Source organism: Lepus europaeus, chromosome 5 (genome assembly GCF_033115175.1).
Source record: "Lepus europaeus isolate LE1 chromosome 5, mLepTim1.pri, whole genome shotgun sequence".
Classification (NCBI taxonomy): Eukaryota; Metazoa; Chordata; class Mammalia; order Lagomorpha; family Leporidae; genus Lepus; species Lepus europaeus.
Window position 1 is genome coordinate 37,527,448 of NC_084831.1, and position 20,348 is coordinate 37,547,795.

The window sequence follows — 20,348 nt, forward strand, 5'->3', positions numbered from 1 at the left end:
CGCCGCGGCCGGTGCATCTCGCTGATCCGAAGCCAGGAGCCAGATGCTTCTCCTGATCTCCCATGTGGGTACAGGGCCCAAGGACTTCAGCCATCCTCCACTGCCTTCCTGGGCCATAGCAGAGAGCTGGCCTGGAAGAGGGGCAACCGGGATAGAATCCGGCGGCCCAACCAGGACTAGAACCTGGTGTGCCGGCGCCGCAAGGCGGAGGATTAGCCTGTTGAGCCACAGCACCGGCCAACAATATCTTTTTTATCTCTAATATTGAAAGAATAGCAAAAGCTTTTTTTTTTTTTTTTGAAGAATATGAGAAATCACAGATACTAGTTGAGGCTTTGTTCCTGACAAGTTATGTATAGCTGTAAACAGAAAGTATCCTTTCTGCCTTACAAGTGAGAGGTTTGGCTACCTACTCTCCATGCTCAGCCATCTCCCCCATGTCACTGCTGTTCCATGGCCCTTCTTCAGTGTGGACAGGGCAAGTCTTTGTAGAGAGCATGCAGCAGAAGGCAAGGTGTACTGCTTAGCATTCTCAGCAAAGAAGTCAGAAAAGTAAGAACCATAGAACATGTGTTTGAATAAACTTAATGTGTACTGAAAAGTTGTAATTGATGCTAGGAAAACAAATGGCTCACCATTTGCCTCATTGTTCCTTGTCACCTAGTATGGAAGGTTTTAGAAGTTTATTTATTTATTTGAGAGGTAGAGTTACAGACAGAGAGAAAGAGAGACAGAGAGAAAGATCTTCCATCCGCTGGTTCACTCAGCAGATGGCCATAACGACTGGAGCTGGATCACTCTGAAGCCAGGAGACATGAGCTTCTGCTGGGCCTCCCGCATGGGTGCAGGGGCCCAAGGACTTGGACCATCTTCTACTGCTTTCCCAGGCCATAGCAGAGAGCTGGATCAGAAGTGGAACAGCCGGGACTAGAACCAGCATCCATATGGGATGCTGGCATCACAGGCAGAGGATTAACCCACTGTGCCACAGCACTAGCTCCAGAAGTTTTTATAGTTGTCTTTTGAGTTCTAGTCAGAAGGAGGGTTTGTATTTGTGTCCCTGTTTGCCTCTTTCCCAGAATGGCTCCTTCAAGAGCCATTCCTATGGTTTGCGCATTCTGGGTATAAAGGTTAATATCCATTGCCATAGTCTCTCTTGCATACTTTATGGACACGAAGAACTGGGGAGTTTGCAGCTAGTTTGTTCTTAGAAGAAAGAGTTTCAGTTAATTAATTTAGCATAATTTTGAAAATAGCTGAGCAACATGACATAAATGAAGATCAGTAATTTTGGGGACCCTGAATTGTTATCCTTGACCATATAATATGGTACTTACTTTAAAATGTACTGGAAAGGCCTGTGGTCTGGCATAGTGGGCCGCTTGTGACTCTGGCATTACCTATTGGAATGCTGCTTTGAGTCCCTGCTGCTTTGCTTCTGATCCAGCTCCATGCTAATGCGCCAGGGAAGGCAGTGGAAGATGGCTCAAATAGTTAGGCTCCTGCCACAGGTGAAGTTTCTGGCTCCTGACTTCAGCCTGGCTTAGCCCCAGTTATTGCAGCCATTTGGTAAGTGAAGCAGCAATTGGAAGATCTGTCTCTGTCTCCATCTCTGTTGCTCTGCCTTTCAAATAAATAAATAGAATAGAAACTCAAAAAAAATGGATTTCTAGACATTTGTGATATCTTAAGCTTTATACAGAATATACACTTCTGCATAAGTAATTCCTCTAGTATCTCCAAATTGGTAGGTGGAAGTATGGCATGGAAATGAAGTTCTTGGGCTAGAGAATCATGCTGGCCTGAGTTTGAGTCTTGGCACTACTGTTTACTAGGTTTTTTAGTAAACCAGGTTAGCATATTTTTGTTTGTCTTTTTGCATCTGTTCACTTGTTCATTTGCTTAGATTAATTATGTATTCACCATGCTTTGTTTATTCAGTACCAATTAAGTGCGTGTACTCATCTAGATATTAGAGATACAATAGTGATGAAAGCAGCTGAAGTGCCTGTACTCATGGAGTTCCCATTTTGTTCAAGAGAGACAAATAGAAACATCTATGGCATATTATTTTGTACTGAGTACTATAGAGAAAATAAAGCCATATAGGAGAATGAGGGTGTGTATTTTGGTAGGACAGAGATTTTTAAGTTTTTTTTTTTTATTTTTTATTTTTATTTTTTATTTTTGACAGGCAGAGTGGACAGTGAGAGAGAGAGAGAGAGACAGAGAGAAAGGTCTTCCTTTGCCGTTGGTTCACCCTCCAATGGCCGCCGCGGTAGCGCGCTGCGGCCGGCGCACCGCGCTGTTCCGATGGCAGGAGCCAGGTGCTTCTCCTGGTCTCCCATGGGGTGCAGAGCCCAAACACTTGGGCCATCCTCCACTGCACTCCCTGGCCACAGCAGAGAGCTGGCCTGGAAGAGGGGCAACCGGGACAGGATCGGTGCCCCGACCAGGACTAGAACCCGGTGTGCCGGCGTCGCAAGGCGGAGGATTAGCCTGTTGAGCCACGGCGCTGGCCTTTTTTTTTTTTTTAATTTTTTGACAGGCAGAGTGGACAGTAGAGGGAGACAGAGAGAAAGGTCTTCCTTTTTGCCGTTGGTTCATCCTCCAATGGCCGCCGCGGTAGGCGCGCTGCGGCCGGCGCACCGCACTGTTCCGATGGCAGGAGCCAGGTGCTTCTCCTGGTCTCCCATGGGGTGCAGGGCCCAAGGACTTGGGCCATCCTCCACTGCACTCCCTGGCCACAGTAGAGAGCTGGCCTGGAAGAGGGGCAACCGGGACAGGATCGGTGCCCCAACCGGGACTAGAACCCGGTGTGCCGACGCCGCAAGGCGGAGGATTAGCCTACTGAGCCATGGCGCCGGCCTGAGATTTTTAAGTTTTAAATTACATTGTCCAGGAGTTAATTTTCTCATTAAGGTGACATTTGAGCAAAGAACAGGAGTCTGGAATAAGTAGCTATTGTCATATTAGGGAAGAGAATATGAAGAATGACAACATTCATGCCTGCTGTGATAGGGCTTTGTTGGGGCAGGTTGGTTATAAAAGTTCTTTTGGCCTCTATCATACCATTTATTTTAAACTTGGCTTCCTGAAATTAAATCATTTTCATTTTTAGAAAGCTGTTTAATATTTAAACCCATCTGGACATTTTTTTAATGCATTAAAAATCTAGTTTAGAATATGTCTAGGAGATTTTTGATACCTTTGTTCAAAGTGTGCATGTCTGCAGAAGAATAATTTGAAGTTCTGAGGTTTTTGTGTTTGTTGACCCAAGCTGGAGGAGAGCTGTGTTTTAGTTGTTCATAACCAGTATAGCTATGAATGGCTTTCCTCATCCAGTTCTGTGTAGGTGGCCTTGTTTTGGCAATTCCTTTCTTTCTTTCTTTCTTTCTTTCTTTCTTTCTTTCTTTTTTTTTTTTTTTTGACAGGCAGAGTGGATAGTGAGAGAGACAGAGAGAAAGGTCTTCCTTTTTCTGTTGGTTCACCCTTCAATGGCGCACTGCGCCGATCTGAAGCCAGGAGCCAGGTGCTTCTCCTGGTCTCCCATGCGGGTGCAGGGCCCAAGGACTTGGGCTATCCTCCACTGCACTCTCGGGCTACAGCAGAGAGCTGGACAGGAAGAGGAGCGACCGGGACTAGAACCCGGTGTGCAGGCGCTGCGGGTGCCGGCCGGCAATTCCTTTCATAAAGGGTTGTTCTGCTATGAATGTCAGCACCAATACCTAGACTCCACATTTGAGAGCTAGATGTAAATGATATTTTTGTCCTTTTAGTTCCCCAGAAAGTTCAGCTTTTCTAATACTCATGATAATTTAAGGTAACTGCCCTCATACTTCTTTTAATTTTATTTTTTAAGATTTATTTACTTGAAAAGCAGAGTTACACAGAAAGAGGGAGAGAGTGAGAGAGAGATCTTCCATCCGCTAGTTCACTCTTCATTGGCCACGATGGCTGGTGCTGAAGCCAGGAGCAGGAGCTTCTTCCAGGTCTCCCACATGGGTGCAGGGGCCCAAGCACTTGGGCTGTCTTCTGCTGCTTTCCCAGGCCATAGTAGAGAGCTGGATCGGAAGAGGAGCAGCCAGGACTTGAACCAGTGTTCATGTGGGATGCCAGTGCTTCAGGTGGTGGCTTAACCTGTTATACAACACCGGCTCCTGCCCTCATATTTAATTAAATGTCTTGCTTTACTTCTTAGAGGCTGTCAGCACTCATTGGAGGTTAAAAAAAAATGGACTGTTAGAGTGAAGAGATAGCTGTATAATGCTTCATGTATGTGTGTGTGTTTGTATGTATGCATGTGTGTGTGTGTGTTTCCAGTCTTTATTTTTAGAATCCCTGGGCTAGTTTTTCTTTTGCATTGTGGACTTACTAATTTGGGCAGTAGGTTTGGACTCCAAATACTGAATGAAAGTGAATATCTGGTATCTGTAGTGATGGGCAGTGGAAACGGAAGAGTTATTGAGGCTCAAGGATGTGATGTGACAAACTTTGCCCTTGTGAAACTGCCATAGCACCATTTATTTTCACACTCTGATGTAACTTGGTGCCTGAATCAGTGCTTCTGGACAACCCGCTGAGAAGGGATACCACCTGCCACAAATACATAATAACCCTTTTGTGAATTATCAGTGGTGTCTAATATAGCCAGTGCAGGGTTTTAGTTTTTCTATGGAGCTTTGAAAATCAGGAAGTTTTGGTAGCTTTATGGACTGTGAAACCAGACTGTCTAGCTTTATATTACATTTAAGAACCTATCTTTTTTTTTTTTTAAATTATTTGACAGGCAGAGTTATAGACAGTGAGAGAGAGAGAGAGACAGAGAGAAAAGTCTTCCTTCCGTTGGTTCACTCCCCAGATGGCTGCCACAGCTGGTGCTTTGCCAATCCGAATCCAGGAGCCAGCTGCTTCCTCCTGGTCTCCCATGTGGGTGCAGGGGCTCAAGCACTTGGGCCATCCTCCACTGCCCTCCCAGGCCACAGCAGAGAGCTGGACTGGAAGAGTAGCAATCGGGACTAGAACCCGGTGCCCATATGAGATGCCGGCGCCACAGGCGGAGGATTAACCAAGTGAGCCACGGTGCCAGTCCCAAGAACCTATCTTTTAAAAATTGGTCTTTTAAAGAAATGGAGCTCCAATATGACTTGCCCCAAATGGCAGAGTTAGAAACGCACCAGGGGATTCCAATTCAATCCCATCAAGGTGGCATGTACCAATGCCATCTCACTAGTCCAAGTGATCAATTTCAGTTCACAGTTAATCATAATGATAGGATTAAGAGTCAAAGGGAACACATAAACAAGACTAGTGTCTGCTAATACTAACTGATAGAATTAAAAAGGAGAGAATGATCCAACATGGGAAGCAGGATACACTGCAGACTCATAGAATGGCAGATGTCCTAAACAGCACTCTGGCCTCAGAATCAGCCCTTAAGGCATTCAAAACTGGCTGAAGAGCCCATGAGAGTATTTTAGGCATGGAAAGCCAAGACACTCTGGCACCAAAAAAAAAAAATCTCTGTGAGTGAGATCCCAGTGGAAAGAACGGGTCATCAAAGAAGGAGGTACCTTTCTCTGAAGGGAGGAGAGAACTTCCACTTTGACTATGACCTTGTCTAAAAAGATCGGAGTCGGCAAACTCAAAAGGCTTCCATAGCCTTGGCAACTCATGACAAGAGCCTAGGGTGATTACTGATGCCATAAACAAGAGTGTCAATTTGTTAAGTCAACAATAGGAGTCACTGTGCACTTACTCCTCTTGTAGAATCTCTGTCCTGAATGTGTTGTACAATGTGAATTAATGCTATAACTAGTACTCAAACAGTACTTTACACTTTGTATTTCTGTGTGGGTACAAACTGTTGAAATCTTTACGTAATATTTACTAAATTCATCTTCTGTATATAAAGATAATTGAAAATGAATCTTGATGTGAATGGAGTGGGAGATGGGAGGGTTGTGGGTGGGAAGGAAGTTATGGGGGGGGGGGGAAGTCACTGTAATCCAAAAGCTGTACTTTGGAATTTATTTTGACAGGCAGAGTGGACAGTGAGAGAGAGAGACAGAGAGAAAGGTCTTCCTTTGCCATTGGTTCACCCTCCAATGGCCGCCGTGGCTGGTGCGCTGCGGCCTGCGCACCACGCTGATCCGAAGCCAGGAGCCAGGTACTTCTCCTGGTCTCCCATGGGGTGCAGGGCCCAAGCACTTGGGCCATCCTCCACTGCACTCCCTGGCCACAGCAGAGAGCTGGCCTGGAAGAGGGGCAACCAGGACAGAATCCGGTGCCCCGACCGGGACTAGAACCCGGTGTGCTGGCGCCGCAAGGTAGAGGATTAGCCTATTGAGCCATGGCGCCAGCCTGGAAATTTATATTTGTTAAATAAAAGTTTAAAAAAAAAAAAAAGAAAGAAAGAAATGCTGCTCATATAGATTTCTCTATTGCCTGGTGGGAAGGCAGAGGTTGACAGAGGTAGACAGGGATAGTGTGAGAGTCATCATTAATTTTTCTACTAGAACCTTTTGTTATTAAAAAGGAACATAGTTGTCCATGAGCTGTAGGTGTGTATACACAGAACCTGAAAATCCTGAGAGCCCGTTTCTGCTGCTGTCACGTTGGGTGTAGCTGTGGTAATGCTTCTTTTGCCCACCTTTCTATCCAGACCTCACAGCTGTCGTTTCACTGCAACGTAGTGGGTGTCTCAGAGACATCACAAGCATAGCAGTTATGACATGGAACTCATTATTTTTCTCAAAAACAAGCTCCTCCCTTAATTCTCCAGCTTACTCTAAAAGATACCAGTTCCTTGAGATAGAAAACTTAGTTGTTCTTGTTACCTTGCTCTTCCTCATACTTGCATGTCTTTTTATTATTATTATTTATTATTATTATTATTATTCTCAAATATACCCTAATTTCTTCTACCAATGGTGTGTCCATATAGTTGAAGCCATTGTAATCTCTTAACCTCTTTTACTGCCATAACCCCAAATTTTTCTATCTTTGTCTAGTGTTGCTCACCTCTAATCCATCTATCCATTATACAATAGCCAGGAAAGAAGCTTGCAAGGCTGATGAGAACGAAAAAGAAACAGAGATATTTTCTATCTACTGGTTGACACCCCCAAATGTCCTTAACAATTAGTGCTGGGCCCTAAGCCAGGAGCCTGATTGGGTCTCCCATATGGATGGCAGGGCCCTAAGCACTTGAGCCATCATCTGCTGCATCCCAGGATTATCAGGAGGAAGCTTTAATTGCAGATTTCATTAGCAAATTTAAGCAAATTTATTTAAGCCATTTTGTGAAAATTTTATTAGTTTGCGATCACATAACTGTCAGTACAGTCTGATTTCTGAATTTGTTTCCTGTGCCTGGAGTGTTCTTAGCTAGGTCCTATTTACCTTCAGATTTCAGCTTATTTCTCACTTCCTTACCAAAGGCTTTTCTGACCTTTCCCATACCTTGCCAGTCCCTAGACTAAGGTGGGTTTCCCAGAATGTACTTCCATTAAATCCTGTACTTTTCCTTCATAATTTTGCATCAATTGTAAAGAATTATTTGTATTCTTCCATTACATGATGTTATTTTCAAGTCCAAGATCAAGGTTTATTTCTAGTAAGGGCTCTCTTCTTGGCTTGCAGATAGTGGCCCTCTCACTGTGTGCTCACATCGCCTATCTTTGATATAGATGCAGGAGATGAATCTCTTTCTCTTCCCATTATTAGATAGCTCCTATAGGGTTAGGGCCCAAATTTTATGATCTCATGTAACCATAATTACTTCCTAAAGGCCTTATATCCATATATGACCACATTGGGGGTTAAGACCAACTTCCGAATTTTGGGGAAGCACAGCTGTGTCCATTGCAGGAAGTAAGCCCTGCAAGGTAAGAACCATGATGGATGGTACAGTGTTCTGTTCTCAGGGCCTGGTACAGTACTACTGTCCCCATAGTAGGCAGCTATTTGGGCCTGTAATGTAACATTTGTGTGGCATAGGATGAGAATAGAAATAGAGGTACCCAGTTTAAGATTTTTAAATAGAGCTAACAAATTGTGCAACGAAATGTGGCCTCTTCCTGCCATGAGAAGTACGTCTAGTTTCATAATAACAAATTTAAAAATATATGCAAAGCTACTGATTTTTTAAAAATACACATGTAAGGGGCTGGTGCTGTGGTATAGTGGGTAAAGCTGCTGCCTGCAGTGCCGGCAATCCCATATGGGAGCTGATTCAAGTCCCAGCTGCTCCTCTTCCCATCCAGCTCTCTGCTGTGGCCTGGGAAATCAGTAGAAGATGACCCAAGTCCTTGGGCCCCTGCACCCATGTGGGGGACCCGGAAGAAATTCCTGGCTCCTGGCTCCAGATCAGCCCAGTTGCAGCCATTGTGGCCATCTGGGGAGTGAATCAGTGGGTGGAAGACCTCTCTTTCTCTCTACCTCTGCCTCTCTGTAACTCTGCCTTTCAAATAAATACATAAATCTTTTAAAAAAACAGTTAAAATAAAAAAGTTAATTATTTAACTTATTATTAATAACAAAACCAGGCATATCTAAAAGCAAGTTCAAAAGAGAAATGAGGGGCCAGCGTGTTGTGGCTCAATGGGTTAAGCTACTGCCTGCAATGCTGGCATCTCATATGGGTGCCAATTTTAGTGCTGCTGCTCCACTTTCTATTGAGCTTTCTGATAATGTGCCTGAGTAAGCAGCGGACAATGGCCCACGTCCTTGGGTGCCTGGATTCATGTGGGAGACCCAGGTGAAACTCCTGGCTTCGGCCTAGCCCAGCTCTGGCCATTGCAACCATTTGGGAAGTGAACCAGTACATAGAAGATCTACTCTCTCTCTCTCTCTTTTTCTCTCTCCCTCTTTCTGTAACTGACTTTCAAATAAATAAGTAAATCTTAAAAAAAAAAAAAAAGAAATGAAAGCACAATTATTGTGGAATAAAGGTTTGTCGCGATAAATTAAAAAATGGTAACAAAGTGTTATAGGAAAAAGAGAAAGCAGCTGAACCTCCACTATACAAAATTTGTGTGTATATAGATAAGAATTGCTATACATTGTCATTAGTTATAACTTACAGAGTAATAACATAGATCAAAGGTAATAGAGGATTAGAACCAAATAACCGGGCTGGCACTGTGGCATAGCAGGTAAAGCCGCTGCCTGCAGTGCTAGCATCACACATAGGCACTGGTTCAAGACCCAGGTGCTCCTCCTGCAATCCAGCACTCTGCTATGGCCTGGGAAAGCAGAAGATGGCCCAAGTCTTTGGGCCCCTGCACCCACATGGGAGACCTGGAGGTATCTCCTGGCTCCTGGCTTTGGATCTGTGTAGCTTGGGCCATTGCGGCCAATTGGGGAGTGAACCAGTGGATGGAAGACCTCTCTCTCTCTCTCCCTCTTTGCCTCTCCTCTTCTCTCTGTGTAACTCTAACTTTCAAATACATAAATAAATCTTTTTTTTTTTAAAAAGAACCAAATAACCCAGAACAATATTCTCTAAACAATGCATTATATTATTCTCTCAGACACACCCTCCACATACCCAGCAATTGTTCTGTTCTTCCCTTCCTTTCTTCCCTCCATCCCTTCCTCCCTTCCTTCTCCCCCCACCCCCTTTTTTGGCTTATTCTGAATTTTCATGCAATCTCCTACCTTTAGATCTAAAATAATTTCAAACATTTCTGGCCTGATTATTTACATAGTGTAACAAGAATGCTAATTAGACTTTTAAAGGCCTGTTACCTGTATTATGAGCCTAGAAGCCAACCTAAGATATTCTGTCAGATTTCACTGGCAGTACCCATAAATTTGGGTGAATTCCTCTATTGCCAAAATCTCTTAAAATATCCTGCATGTCCTTGAGTTGCCGGAAGTTAACCTTCCTTCCCATGTGTAAGACTGGGCCCTGTAAGAGAATATGCCAGGTATTTTTCCTGTGAGGGTTTTGCAAGTATTCCATAAATTCAACCATAGTTCCTTAACAGTGCTTGTTAAACTTGATCATGTGTGTATAATTCTCAGATACGACATTTCAGGCATACTCCCTTAGAGGTACAACCATTTTTTTACAATTATACTCTGGTAAAAAGAAGGAATTATTATTAAACCTTTTCAGATAACTGTATTGTTTTGAAAAGTAAGACTCCTTAATAAGATTTTCTCATTTATGGGTTAGAGAGTTACCAAGAATAAAATATGATTTAGGAACGTGTTATAAGAGCAAAGACACTTTTAAGAGTTATAGATAGCTTAAGAAGGAATAGAATTGGCTTTCCTATATCTGGAAATATGTATTAAGACAATATTTTAAGCAAATAGCTACATCATTCTTCATTGTCTCATATATTAGTTCTCATTCCACTGAACCTTAGATTTGTGGTCTGCTACTTGGCTAAAATGAGTTCTGGAAATTGTGACTCAATCTGCTGGAATGGTCTGGAAGTTGCCCAGTTGTCCAAGTGCCGCAATTGGAAACCTGTACCCAAGAGTCTATTCTTTGACGTGTCAATAGTTTTAAAACCTGCTGCAGTCCTGGGACAGTCCTCCTTTGTTGAAGACACGACTGTCGTTTCTTGTTCAGATAAGCATCAGCGTAAAACAATCTCTGTAAAGATGATAGAGACTTAAAATAGCCCTGGTGAATTTATTACTGATAATTTTCAAATGTGAAAGTTCTGATAAAAGTTCATACTAAGAATAATGCAACTCACAAAGGAATTATGCTGTTTCTGTGTCAAGTGAACTGTGAATAATAAAGCCAGTCTAAAAAGATTTACCAAAGTATCGCTAAGAGTAATTCTTTTCAAAGAAGACAGTGACTTCCACATTTGATTTATAAAACATGGTTGAACATAATTTTTACAGAGGAAAAATATCTTGCTATGTAAGATTTAATAATGTGGCATGACACACATACTGAGAACATACCACTAATATAGTGAAGATACCAAGTAGAGATTCAGTTAGTCAGGAGGAGTACGTGCTAGACGTCTGTGTTATAAAATTCCACTGACCTAAATGATGCTAAATTCGCATATTAAAACTGAGGCTGCTACCAAATAAATATTTTAGATAATAACTTAAATCACCAAACTGTTGTTTTCTAAAATCTTGCAAAATACTATCAGGACTCATAAACAGAAGCACACTATAGAGAATGAGGGCATTGACAAGTCTCCAGGAACTTTCCATTAATTAATCATAATTTCTAGAACATTAATAGCATCTTCTTTATTCAAATTTAACTTAGGGAAAGGTAAGCATCTCTCTCTCTCTCTCTCTCTCTCTCTCTTTTTTTTTTTTTTTGGACAGGCATAGTTAGACCATGGGAGAGAGAGACAGAAAGGTCTTCCTTCCGTTGGTTCACCCCCCCAAATGGCTGCCATGGCTGGCGCGCAGCACTGATCTGAAGCCAGGAGCTGGGTACTTCCTCCTGGTCTCCCATGCGGATGCAGGGCCCAAGCACCTGGGCCATCCTCCACTGCCTTCCCGGGCGACAGCAGAGAGCTGGACTGGAAGAGGAGCAACCGGTACAGAACCTGCGCCCCAACTGTACAGCCCGGGGTGCTGGTGCCACAGGCGGAGGATTAGCTTAGTGAGCCGCGGTGCCCGCCAAGCATCTCTTTTGATTAGACAACTTTCCCCATGAAACTCACTAAAACATCAAATAAATGTATTATTTCTAGTACCTCTCTAAAAAGCTGGAAGATTACATCTTTGATTTTTTTCTGGGATGTTCTGGGATATCAGAGGTGGTATTAGATGTTAAAAATATACTGAAAGGGCTGGCACTGTAACGCAGTGGGTTAACGCCCTGGCCTGAAGCGCCGGTATCCCATGTAGGTGCCGGTTCAAGTCCCGGCTGCTGCTCTTCCGATCCAGCTCTCTGCTGTGGCCTGGGATAGCAGTGGAAGATGGCCCAAGTCCTTGGGCCCCTACACCCATGTGGGAGACCCAGAGGAAGCTCCTGGCTCCTGGCTTTGGATCGGCGCAGCTCCAGCCTTTGCGGCCATCTGGGGAGTGAACCAGTGGATGGAAGACCTCTCTCTCTCTCTCTGCCTCTCCTCACTCTCTCTGTAACTCTGACTTTTAAGGAAAATAAATAAAAAATCTTTATAAAAATATACTGCAAATTTTATTGTTTTCTGTATTTGGATTCTGATTTGGGGAAAGTAAAACTTAAGAGTTATGATTAGAAGCACTTAGTATTATTGGTATTTGAGAATCAACAGGGCCTGATTACTTATTTAACCAAGTAACAATGGAAAATTTTAAAATAGCTTGTTTGATGAATCTACATTGAATGTGTGTGTTGAAATGTTGCAGTATGTCCCATGAAAGTGTATAAATGTTGCATGTTAATTAAAAACTAAAAGAAGGTCGGTGCCATAGCTTAACAGGCTAATCCTCCGCCTTGTGGCGCCGGCACACCGGGTTCTAGTCCCGGTTGGGGCGCCGGATTCTATCCCGGTTGCCCTTCTTCCAGGCCAGCTCTCTGCTATGGCCTGGGAAGGCAGTGGAGGATGGTCCAAGTCCTTGGGCCCTGCACCCGCATGGGAGACCAGGAGAAGCACCTGGCTCCTGGCTTCGGATCAGCACGAAGCGCTGGCCGCAGCGGCCATTGGAGGGTGAACCAACGGCAAAAAGGAAGACCTTTCTCTCTGTCTCTCTCTCTCTCTCACTATCCACCTTGCCTGTTTAAAAAAAAAAAAAAAAAAAAACTAAAAGAAACAATAAAAAAGTAGCACAATTTTTAATGATCATAGCTTTTTCATGAAAAACCTGTGTTTTTGATTTCCTAAATAATAAAGAACGTGATACATAAGTACAGAAATTTTTTCTAATAAATATTTTTCTAATAAAATATTACTACATTGGCATATTATATTGTAAAGGAAAGATTTTGCCTTTGATTTTGCAGGTGAAGGAAGTAAACAGTAAACCAAGGAGATTGGTACATCACCAGTGAGCAAACTTTGATAAAATTTTAACCAATTCATAGCTTTTCAGATTCAGATATTATTTAATTTATTTTTAATTTTTATTTTTTATTTTATTTATAGGTAGAATTGTGGGCGAGGGGGTGGAATCTTCCATCCACTGATTTACTTCACAAATGGCCATAATGGCCAGGGCTGGGCCAGGCCAAAGTCAGGAGCGAAAAGTGTCCTCTGGGTCTCCCACATGAGTGCAGGGGCCCAAGGACTTGGATCATCTTCCTTTGCTTTCCCAGGTGCATTAGTGGGGAGCTGGATGGGAAGTGGGGCAGCAAGGGCTTGAACCAGTGTCCATGTGGGATGCTGGCACTGCAGGTGGCAGCTTACCTGCTGTTCCACAGCACCAGTCAGAATTCATAAGTTTACAGTTGCATGCCACTCTTGAGTAGCATGATAAGATCTCATTCTCTCCCTCCTGGGACACTAATGGCGACTATTCCCCCAGTCTGTGGCTCTCCTTTTGTGGAGTGGTGTCTTTCAAAGAGCAGCAGGTCCAAAGTAAGTCTGTTCAGTTAGTTCATTGTTGGTAGTTCCCTGCCACCCCCATAGCCTCCAATTTAAAGCAAACCAATTTATTTGTAGATTTTCTCTTGTTTCTCTTCTAATCTTCACTTTTTTTTCTGTCTCTATCATGATCACAACTTGTCCTCATTTTTAGTGATCTATTTTATTTTATTTTTTGCTTTGTTTTTAAATTTTTATTTTTCATAGGATTTAGAAATAAGATGGCTGTATTCAGAGCACCAAATTTGAATATATTTTTATGAAAAATATAAAGTGTAAAAATTTGATAATTTCAATGCTTTAAAATTTTTTTATATAATTTTATTTGAAAGGTAGAGCAACAGTGTTATGTAAACAGAGAGAGAACTTTGATAGGCTGGTTCACTCCCCATATGCCACAAAAGCTAGGGTTGGGCCAGATGAAGCTAACAGCCAGGAACTCAGTCTAGGTCTCCTTCCTACAAGTCACAAGAATGGATTTGCAGTGTGGAATGCCTGACCTTGTGACAGAGGTAGCCTCATTTCTTCAATGAATTTATTTTTGTGTTTGTGTGATTGTGCGGGATTTGTGAAATGAGAAGCCCATAGCAGAGGCTTCTATCCTATCTTTCTTGACTCTTAGAGTGGTAATATAGTCAGTAAATATGGGATACAGGAATAAGGAAATGGGGATGCTTCATTTTCCACAATGTTTCCCAGTTGTGGGGAAACCTTGAGGAAAGGCTGCTTTCCTATTTAGCCACTGGTATGGTCTTAACTTCTCTGTGTCTTTCCTTTCCTTTCCTTTTTTTTTTTTTAAAAAAAAAAAACTATTTATTTATTTATTTATTTGAAAGAGTTAAAGAGAGGCAGAGGCAGAGAGAGAGAAAGAGAGAGGTCTTCCATTGGCTGGTTCACTCTCCAAATGGCTGCAATGGCCGGAGGTAGGCCAGTCCAAAGCCAGGAGCCAAGAGCTTCTTCTGGGTCTCCCACGTGGGTGCAGTGGCCCAAGGACTTGGGCTATCTTCTACTGCTTTCCCAGGCCATTGCAGATAGCTGGATTGAAGTGGAGCAGCTGGGACTCGAACCAGCATCCATATGAGATGCTGGCACTGCAGGCGGTGGCTTTACCTGCTACACCACAGCACCGTTGGGCAATCTTCTTATGCTTTCCAGGCCATTAGCAGGAAGCTGGATCAGAAGAGGAGTAGCCAGGACACAAACCAGTGCCCACATGGGATTCCGGCACTGCAGGCCGTGGCTTTAATCCCACTATGCACAGTGCCGACCCCTTCCCATTTTCTGAAATATTGATTCTAACTTCCTCAACTGATTTCATGACTTAAAGCAGTGGTTGAGTATGATTCAGTTCTAATGTTGCTCTGGAAAACTGGTTTGACACACTTTGTTGTCTAGATGAATGAGAGGAGCCCATCAGAATTGATGGAGACTCTGAAGCAGCAGACTTAGGTTTTTGCTTGCTCGATGGCTTCCTTAGCTGCCAGTGTTTAGCCCTGCAGTTTACTTCATCACTTGGCTTTCTTCAGGCCATGCTGTTCTCAGCTGGTTTCCTTTTGTTCAGACTAAGCTCCTCCTTTGGACTGGGAGATAGCTCCTAGAGGGAAAGATCTAGAATAATGAAGCTCACACTTCTTTCATGTTTTCTGTGTGCTAGGCACTTTCCTGTTTTACATATATTACTCCTCATGACACCCTATATGATAGATTCCTTAACTACTTTCATTTTATAGGTGGGGAAGCCAAAGCCTGTGGAAGTTCAGTAGCTTACCCTTCACTAGAGTTCTTCTGCAGCTTACCTTGAAGTGTTGGGCAGAGTTTCCCCTAGAAATGATTTCAGTAATGGATATTGTATGAAATTAAACTAGTTTCTGATCCTACTTTCTTAACTCCTCTTATGGCTTTTCTCACCACAAGGTTATTCAAGTTTAGAGATTAATATTGTCCTTAATTATTAGAGATTCATGGAAATTGAATAAAAGTACTAAATTTTGCTTGGAGTGCAGAGTTTGGTTAAATTGGTCAGAGTCAGAATTGAATAATGACTGTGATGTGAGCCCTAATAGTAAAGCCCTGTCATCCTCCCCCAGGCCTGAGTTTGAGAATGAATAATGTTGCAGAAATGCCCACTTATTCTTAGTTCATTAATTTACCAATCTGGGATCCTTAATATGCCTTCTTCCAGTCCCTACCCACCACAACAGCTGTTGCAGCCTGGCCCAGGCCTCCTGGACTAATAGTATTTCTGACACAGTGTGTGTTTTCAAGTTGGTATGTGTGATTTCTGCCAGTCTCCACAGCTGCCAAGTCTCAGGGTTGGAGGTTGCAAGTGACTTGTGGGGGAGGGAGTTTGGTGCTTGTCACTGACAACAGAACAAGGTGCTCTCTGCTGCTCTGATTTGTAGCAGGCTGAGTGTGAATGATGTCAGGCAGATCCGAGGACAGCTGATTCATTTGGGATCTGGAACTCTTCACTCTGCCTCACTGCTGCCTCCTGGGCTCTTAGGTTTTTAGGAAGGTTTCTGAGTATCATGTTTTTAAAGAAAAGTACTTTAATTTTTCATATAAGTTTGGGAAGCCTTTGTAAGTTTCTTTTGGCTGACATAATACCTGCTCCTTGTGTGAGAGAACTTCCTGCCAAGACTCCGGTGTGAGAGGGCAAAACTTGAGTAGTCAGGAAAATGATGAAGCGGAGGAGAGAGAGACTGGGAGCACCATGCCTGCGGATTCAGTAAGGAGGATGGGGTCTCTGACTGGAAATTGACAGATGCCAGGAAAAGAACTAATGCCAACTAACACAGCTTCATGTGCTTGGATGAAGACTCTGTCTTGGAGGTGCCTGTCAGGAAGAGGGTTGAGCTGGCTGTAATAATTCAAGGTCAAAACAGTGGTTCCTGGCAGGAGCATATGGAGTTTCCAGTTCTGGAAACTGAGTTGGATATAATTTTAGGGGTTCCTAGGTTACTTGGGGAACTGGGCTAATAATGAAGGTAGTTTTTTCCTTGGCTTTGAAAGCAAATGTGTATTTAAAGCTCATGTTAAAACTTCTAATACAAGCACCATGAATGTGAAAACAAAAGAGAACGAGAAGTTATCTCTTGGATAGAGAGGGCCCTTGGCCTGTCAGCTCAGGACCTCAGACCTGTGCTTGCAGATCCAAGTCTGGGTCTTGTAGGTTATGCCCTGAGTTTTATTTCTGTGTTGGGTGATACAGAGATATATTTACTTAAGTGAAGATTTCAATGCTTTGGGGTGACTTTTCCAATAGCTGTTCAGCCTTGTTTGAGGAAACGCTGGATGAATTGACCAGTACTCTTCAGGGAAAGAAGAGCCCTGGAATCCTCAGTTTGGAGGCAGTGTACTTCAGGGTTGTGTCCCTGGGCGTTAGTGCTTAGTGGAGACAGTGTGGCTCACAGACGCACACATTCTTGACTGAGTGTCCTTTAATGTCTGCAGGTGCTCAGTGATTGAATTCATGATTGTATTGGACCTTGGAAAACAGGGCTTGTTTGGAGGATTGTGTTTAAAAAACTCTTTACCTCATGCTGAGACTATAAAGGATAAATTTTAAAAAGCTTTATCTAATAAAGTATCATTTAAATATAAATATATAAATATAAATATAAAAAATAAAATGACTTGTTAGCAAAACTGATGATTTTAAAATAGAGTTTGTATTTTGAGAACATTTAAGTTGTCAAAAAATCATGCTCTTCAAATAGTGGTGGACTGATATTGGTAGATAAATCATTATATCTGTTTTGGTGACTTTGAATTTTGAAAATACCCCTGGGAAACTAGCAAGTAGTTCATAAATCACCTTTGCTATTTCAAACAATCCTTTTTTAGACTCTAACCCCATTCTATAACTAGTTGGCGGAGTGATAATTAGGAGCAAAAGAAAATGAGATTTGGTTTTCATAGATTTTTATAATTCCAATTAATGTTTGTCAAAATGATTAAACTTCATTTTATGTGATAAGATTTAAGACTCTAAAATTTTATATAAGCAATATTATTCCAGTTAACAAATATTCAGTATCTTATTGTACATAATAATTAGCTTTAACAATATATGAGGAAACTTTTTGAAGTAGTTCTTTAGAAGAAAAGTTCTTTCTGAAAACGAGACAATCCAAAATTAATATTTTTATTTTCTGTAATTGTAAAAAATATGTTGAGTTTGTGGAAATTTGGGCATGCTTGTAATTTTGAAAAGCTGACTGCCTTCCCCTTTCATGTCTTAACGTTATTCCCATATTGTGTACTCCTATAAGAAATAAGCCAAAGCCTTCTCACAAGCTTAATGAGTCAGAAGTTGAAGATTTTCCTTTGACTAGTTAAGACAAGTACTCTATCACCATATCTATGTTCTAAACAGTCAATAATAGTAATATAGAAAAGTAACATCATTTTGAAATAGATCAGGTGCTTATGTGATACTTAAGTCCTTTTTTTTTTTCCGCCTTAGAAATACCATAGTTAACACAGTCTGTATATAGAAAGCCAGGCCAATATGACAGTGAATAAGGACTGTGAGACTGGCAGTTACTTTTCATTATCTATGCCACATCTACCACTGACAGTAAATTAGAAATATATGTCATCTATCTATTTTCAACCTAATACTTTTAATTATTTAATAGTTTTCAGTAGAACTTAACATCAAATTGACAAGGTTTTTTTAGTGCAGAGACCTGCCAAGTGAAAAATTTAAGTAAAAGCAAAAGTTACAGAGTATTGAGAATGTTTACTTTTATGGACTATATATATATTTCTTTAGGAGGATTTAGTCACTGAACATGAAATATTACCTGTTGCTTACTAATTGATGCGCTGCAGTAAATTTGAAGTTTTTGCTTTGCTCACAAGCCAATTTAAAATAATTTGAATAGCTGGAACTTACATTTTTGATTTTAAATCTATGGACTAAGTTTTAGTGTCTACTGTCATTCAGCTTTGGTACTCAAGAGCTCATTGGAGAAGGACTTTTGAGTACTTACTGTTCTTGAGCCTGTTGCCTAGACTAACCCACTTTGGAATATGTCTCATTTGGGCTGAGGGAAAAAAAAAAAAAATCACTGACCCTGTTTTTTTCCTATTGTGGTACCTTGTCAGAATCTCTACTCTTTGCCGAGGAGCCGAAGTAAACCATCACGTATTTTCTTCCACATCAACTCCAGCCCTCTGTCTCCCTAAAGTCCCATTTAGTGCCGACTGTGTGCTGGCTACTTCTCCTCTTGTCTTTTTCCTGAACCCACAAGCCCACAGCAGTCCTGGCAGTCCCTGTTCCAGCCACCCACTGCAGTGGAGGTAAGAAGATCTGCTGTGCTGTGAATGGGGCCTTAATAATTGCATCTAGTCCAATGGGTAAAACCCACACTTCACCCTCAATAATGGGGAGAAACTGAGTGAGAGCCATGACTCTATTACAGAGAAGAGTAGAAGGAATTCCCAGACCTCTGCTACGTTCAAATTTTAGAACAAAGTCGCGTAGTATATCTTGACCATGGACATCTCTGTGAACTGTGCCTGTGACCACTCCATAGCATGATCGAATACTAGAGTTTTAAAAGTTAAAAAGTCCAAATCTCACATTTTACACTTCAGGAAAATAGGAAAATCTGAGTCTAAAACAGGTTAAATGATTTATTCAAGTTGATGAAAGTTGTCCTTCTTCCCTTTCTTTCTGCTTTCGTTTTCATATATCCAACATTATCTGAGTATATGTATTTTGTGTTAGGCACGTTTTAGGTATGGACGACAAAGCAGTGACCACAAAGCAGTAAAGTCCCTTTCCTCAGGAGCTTAGATTCTAGTAGAAGGAGGCAGACAAGTAAGTTAATGAGTACATATATAATAAAACATATGACTATGAAGTGCTACTGAGAAAAATGTAGTAGGATAAGGGGAGAAGGGAATGTGGAAGCCAGGATTGACATTTTATATCAGGTGACTGGTGGAGGTCCTCAGTGGAATTTGACTTGTGAGAAAAGACCTGATATGAGACACAGTCAGAATGGAGATATATGAAGAAGAATGTTCTAGGCAGAGACAGCAGTAAGTGCCAGGACAACTAATTTGGAGCTTGTTTCATGTGTTCTTTGTGTGGCACAGAGTCCACTGAAGCTAGTGCAGAATAAGTTAGGTATTGAGAAGTGTGGTCTAAGTTGTAGTGGAGAGCCAAATTTTTTTTTTTTAAGATTTATTTGTTTATTTGAAAGTCAGAGTTTCAGAGAGAGAGAAGGCAAGAGAAGGAGAGACAGAGAGACAGAGAGAGGTCTTCCATCCACTGGTTCACTCCCCAGTTGGCAGCTGTGCTGAACCAAAGCCAGGAGCCAGGAACTTCTTCTGGGTCTCCCGTATGGGTGCAGGGCCCCAAGCACTTGGCCCAGCCTCTATTGCTTTCTCAGGCCATAGGAGAGAGCTGGATTGGAAGAAGAGCAGCCGGGACTTGAAGCAGCACCCATATGGGATGCCAGCACTGTAGGTGGCAGCTTTACCCATTACGCCACAGTGTCAGCCCCTAAGTAGAACTTCTAAGAACCTTATTTCTTTGTTTTGTTTGAGATTTATTTTATTTATTTGAAAGAGTTACACAGAAAGAGGAAGAGATAGAGAATCTTCCATCTGCTGGTTCACTCCCCAAATGGCTGCAATAGCCAGGGCTGGACCAGGCTGAAGCCAGAAGCCAGGAACTTTATCCAGTCTCCCATATGGGTGTCAGGGGCCCAGATACTTGGGCCATCGTCTTCTGCTTTCCCAGGCACATTAGCAGGGAGCTGGATCAGAAGTGGAGCAGCCAGGGCTCAGCCATTGGAGAGTTTAAAGCAGAAGTAC

The 20,348-nt window shown here is 42.2% G+C and overlaps 1 protein-coding gene across 9 annotated transcripts in view; it reads left to right on the plus strand.

The window, feature by feature from the left end:
• MAST2 (microtubule associated serine/threonine kinase 2) overlaps window positions 1-20,348 on the plus strand; it is a 220,007-nt gene that overhangs the window by 105,181 nt on the left and 94,478 nt on the right. For 4 of the 9 annotated variants that reach the window (XM_062191219.1, XM_062191220.1, XM_062191222.1 and 1 more), the window contains exon 5: window positions 18,627-18,821. The exons of 4 other annotated variants lie outside the window; for them this stretch is intronic. In XM_062191219.1, the coding sequence (XP_062047203.1) occupies window positions 18,627-18,821 (195 nt within the window). Of the gene's footprint in view, window positions 1-16,174; window positions 16,240-18,626; window positions 18,822-20,348 lie in introns of those variants that run through there. One more of the 9 variants, XM_062191227.1, reaches the window with a different exon arrangement.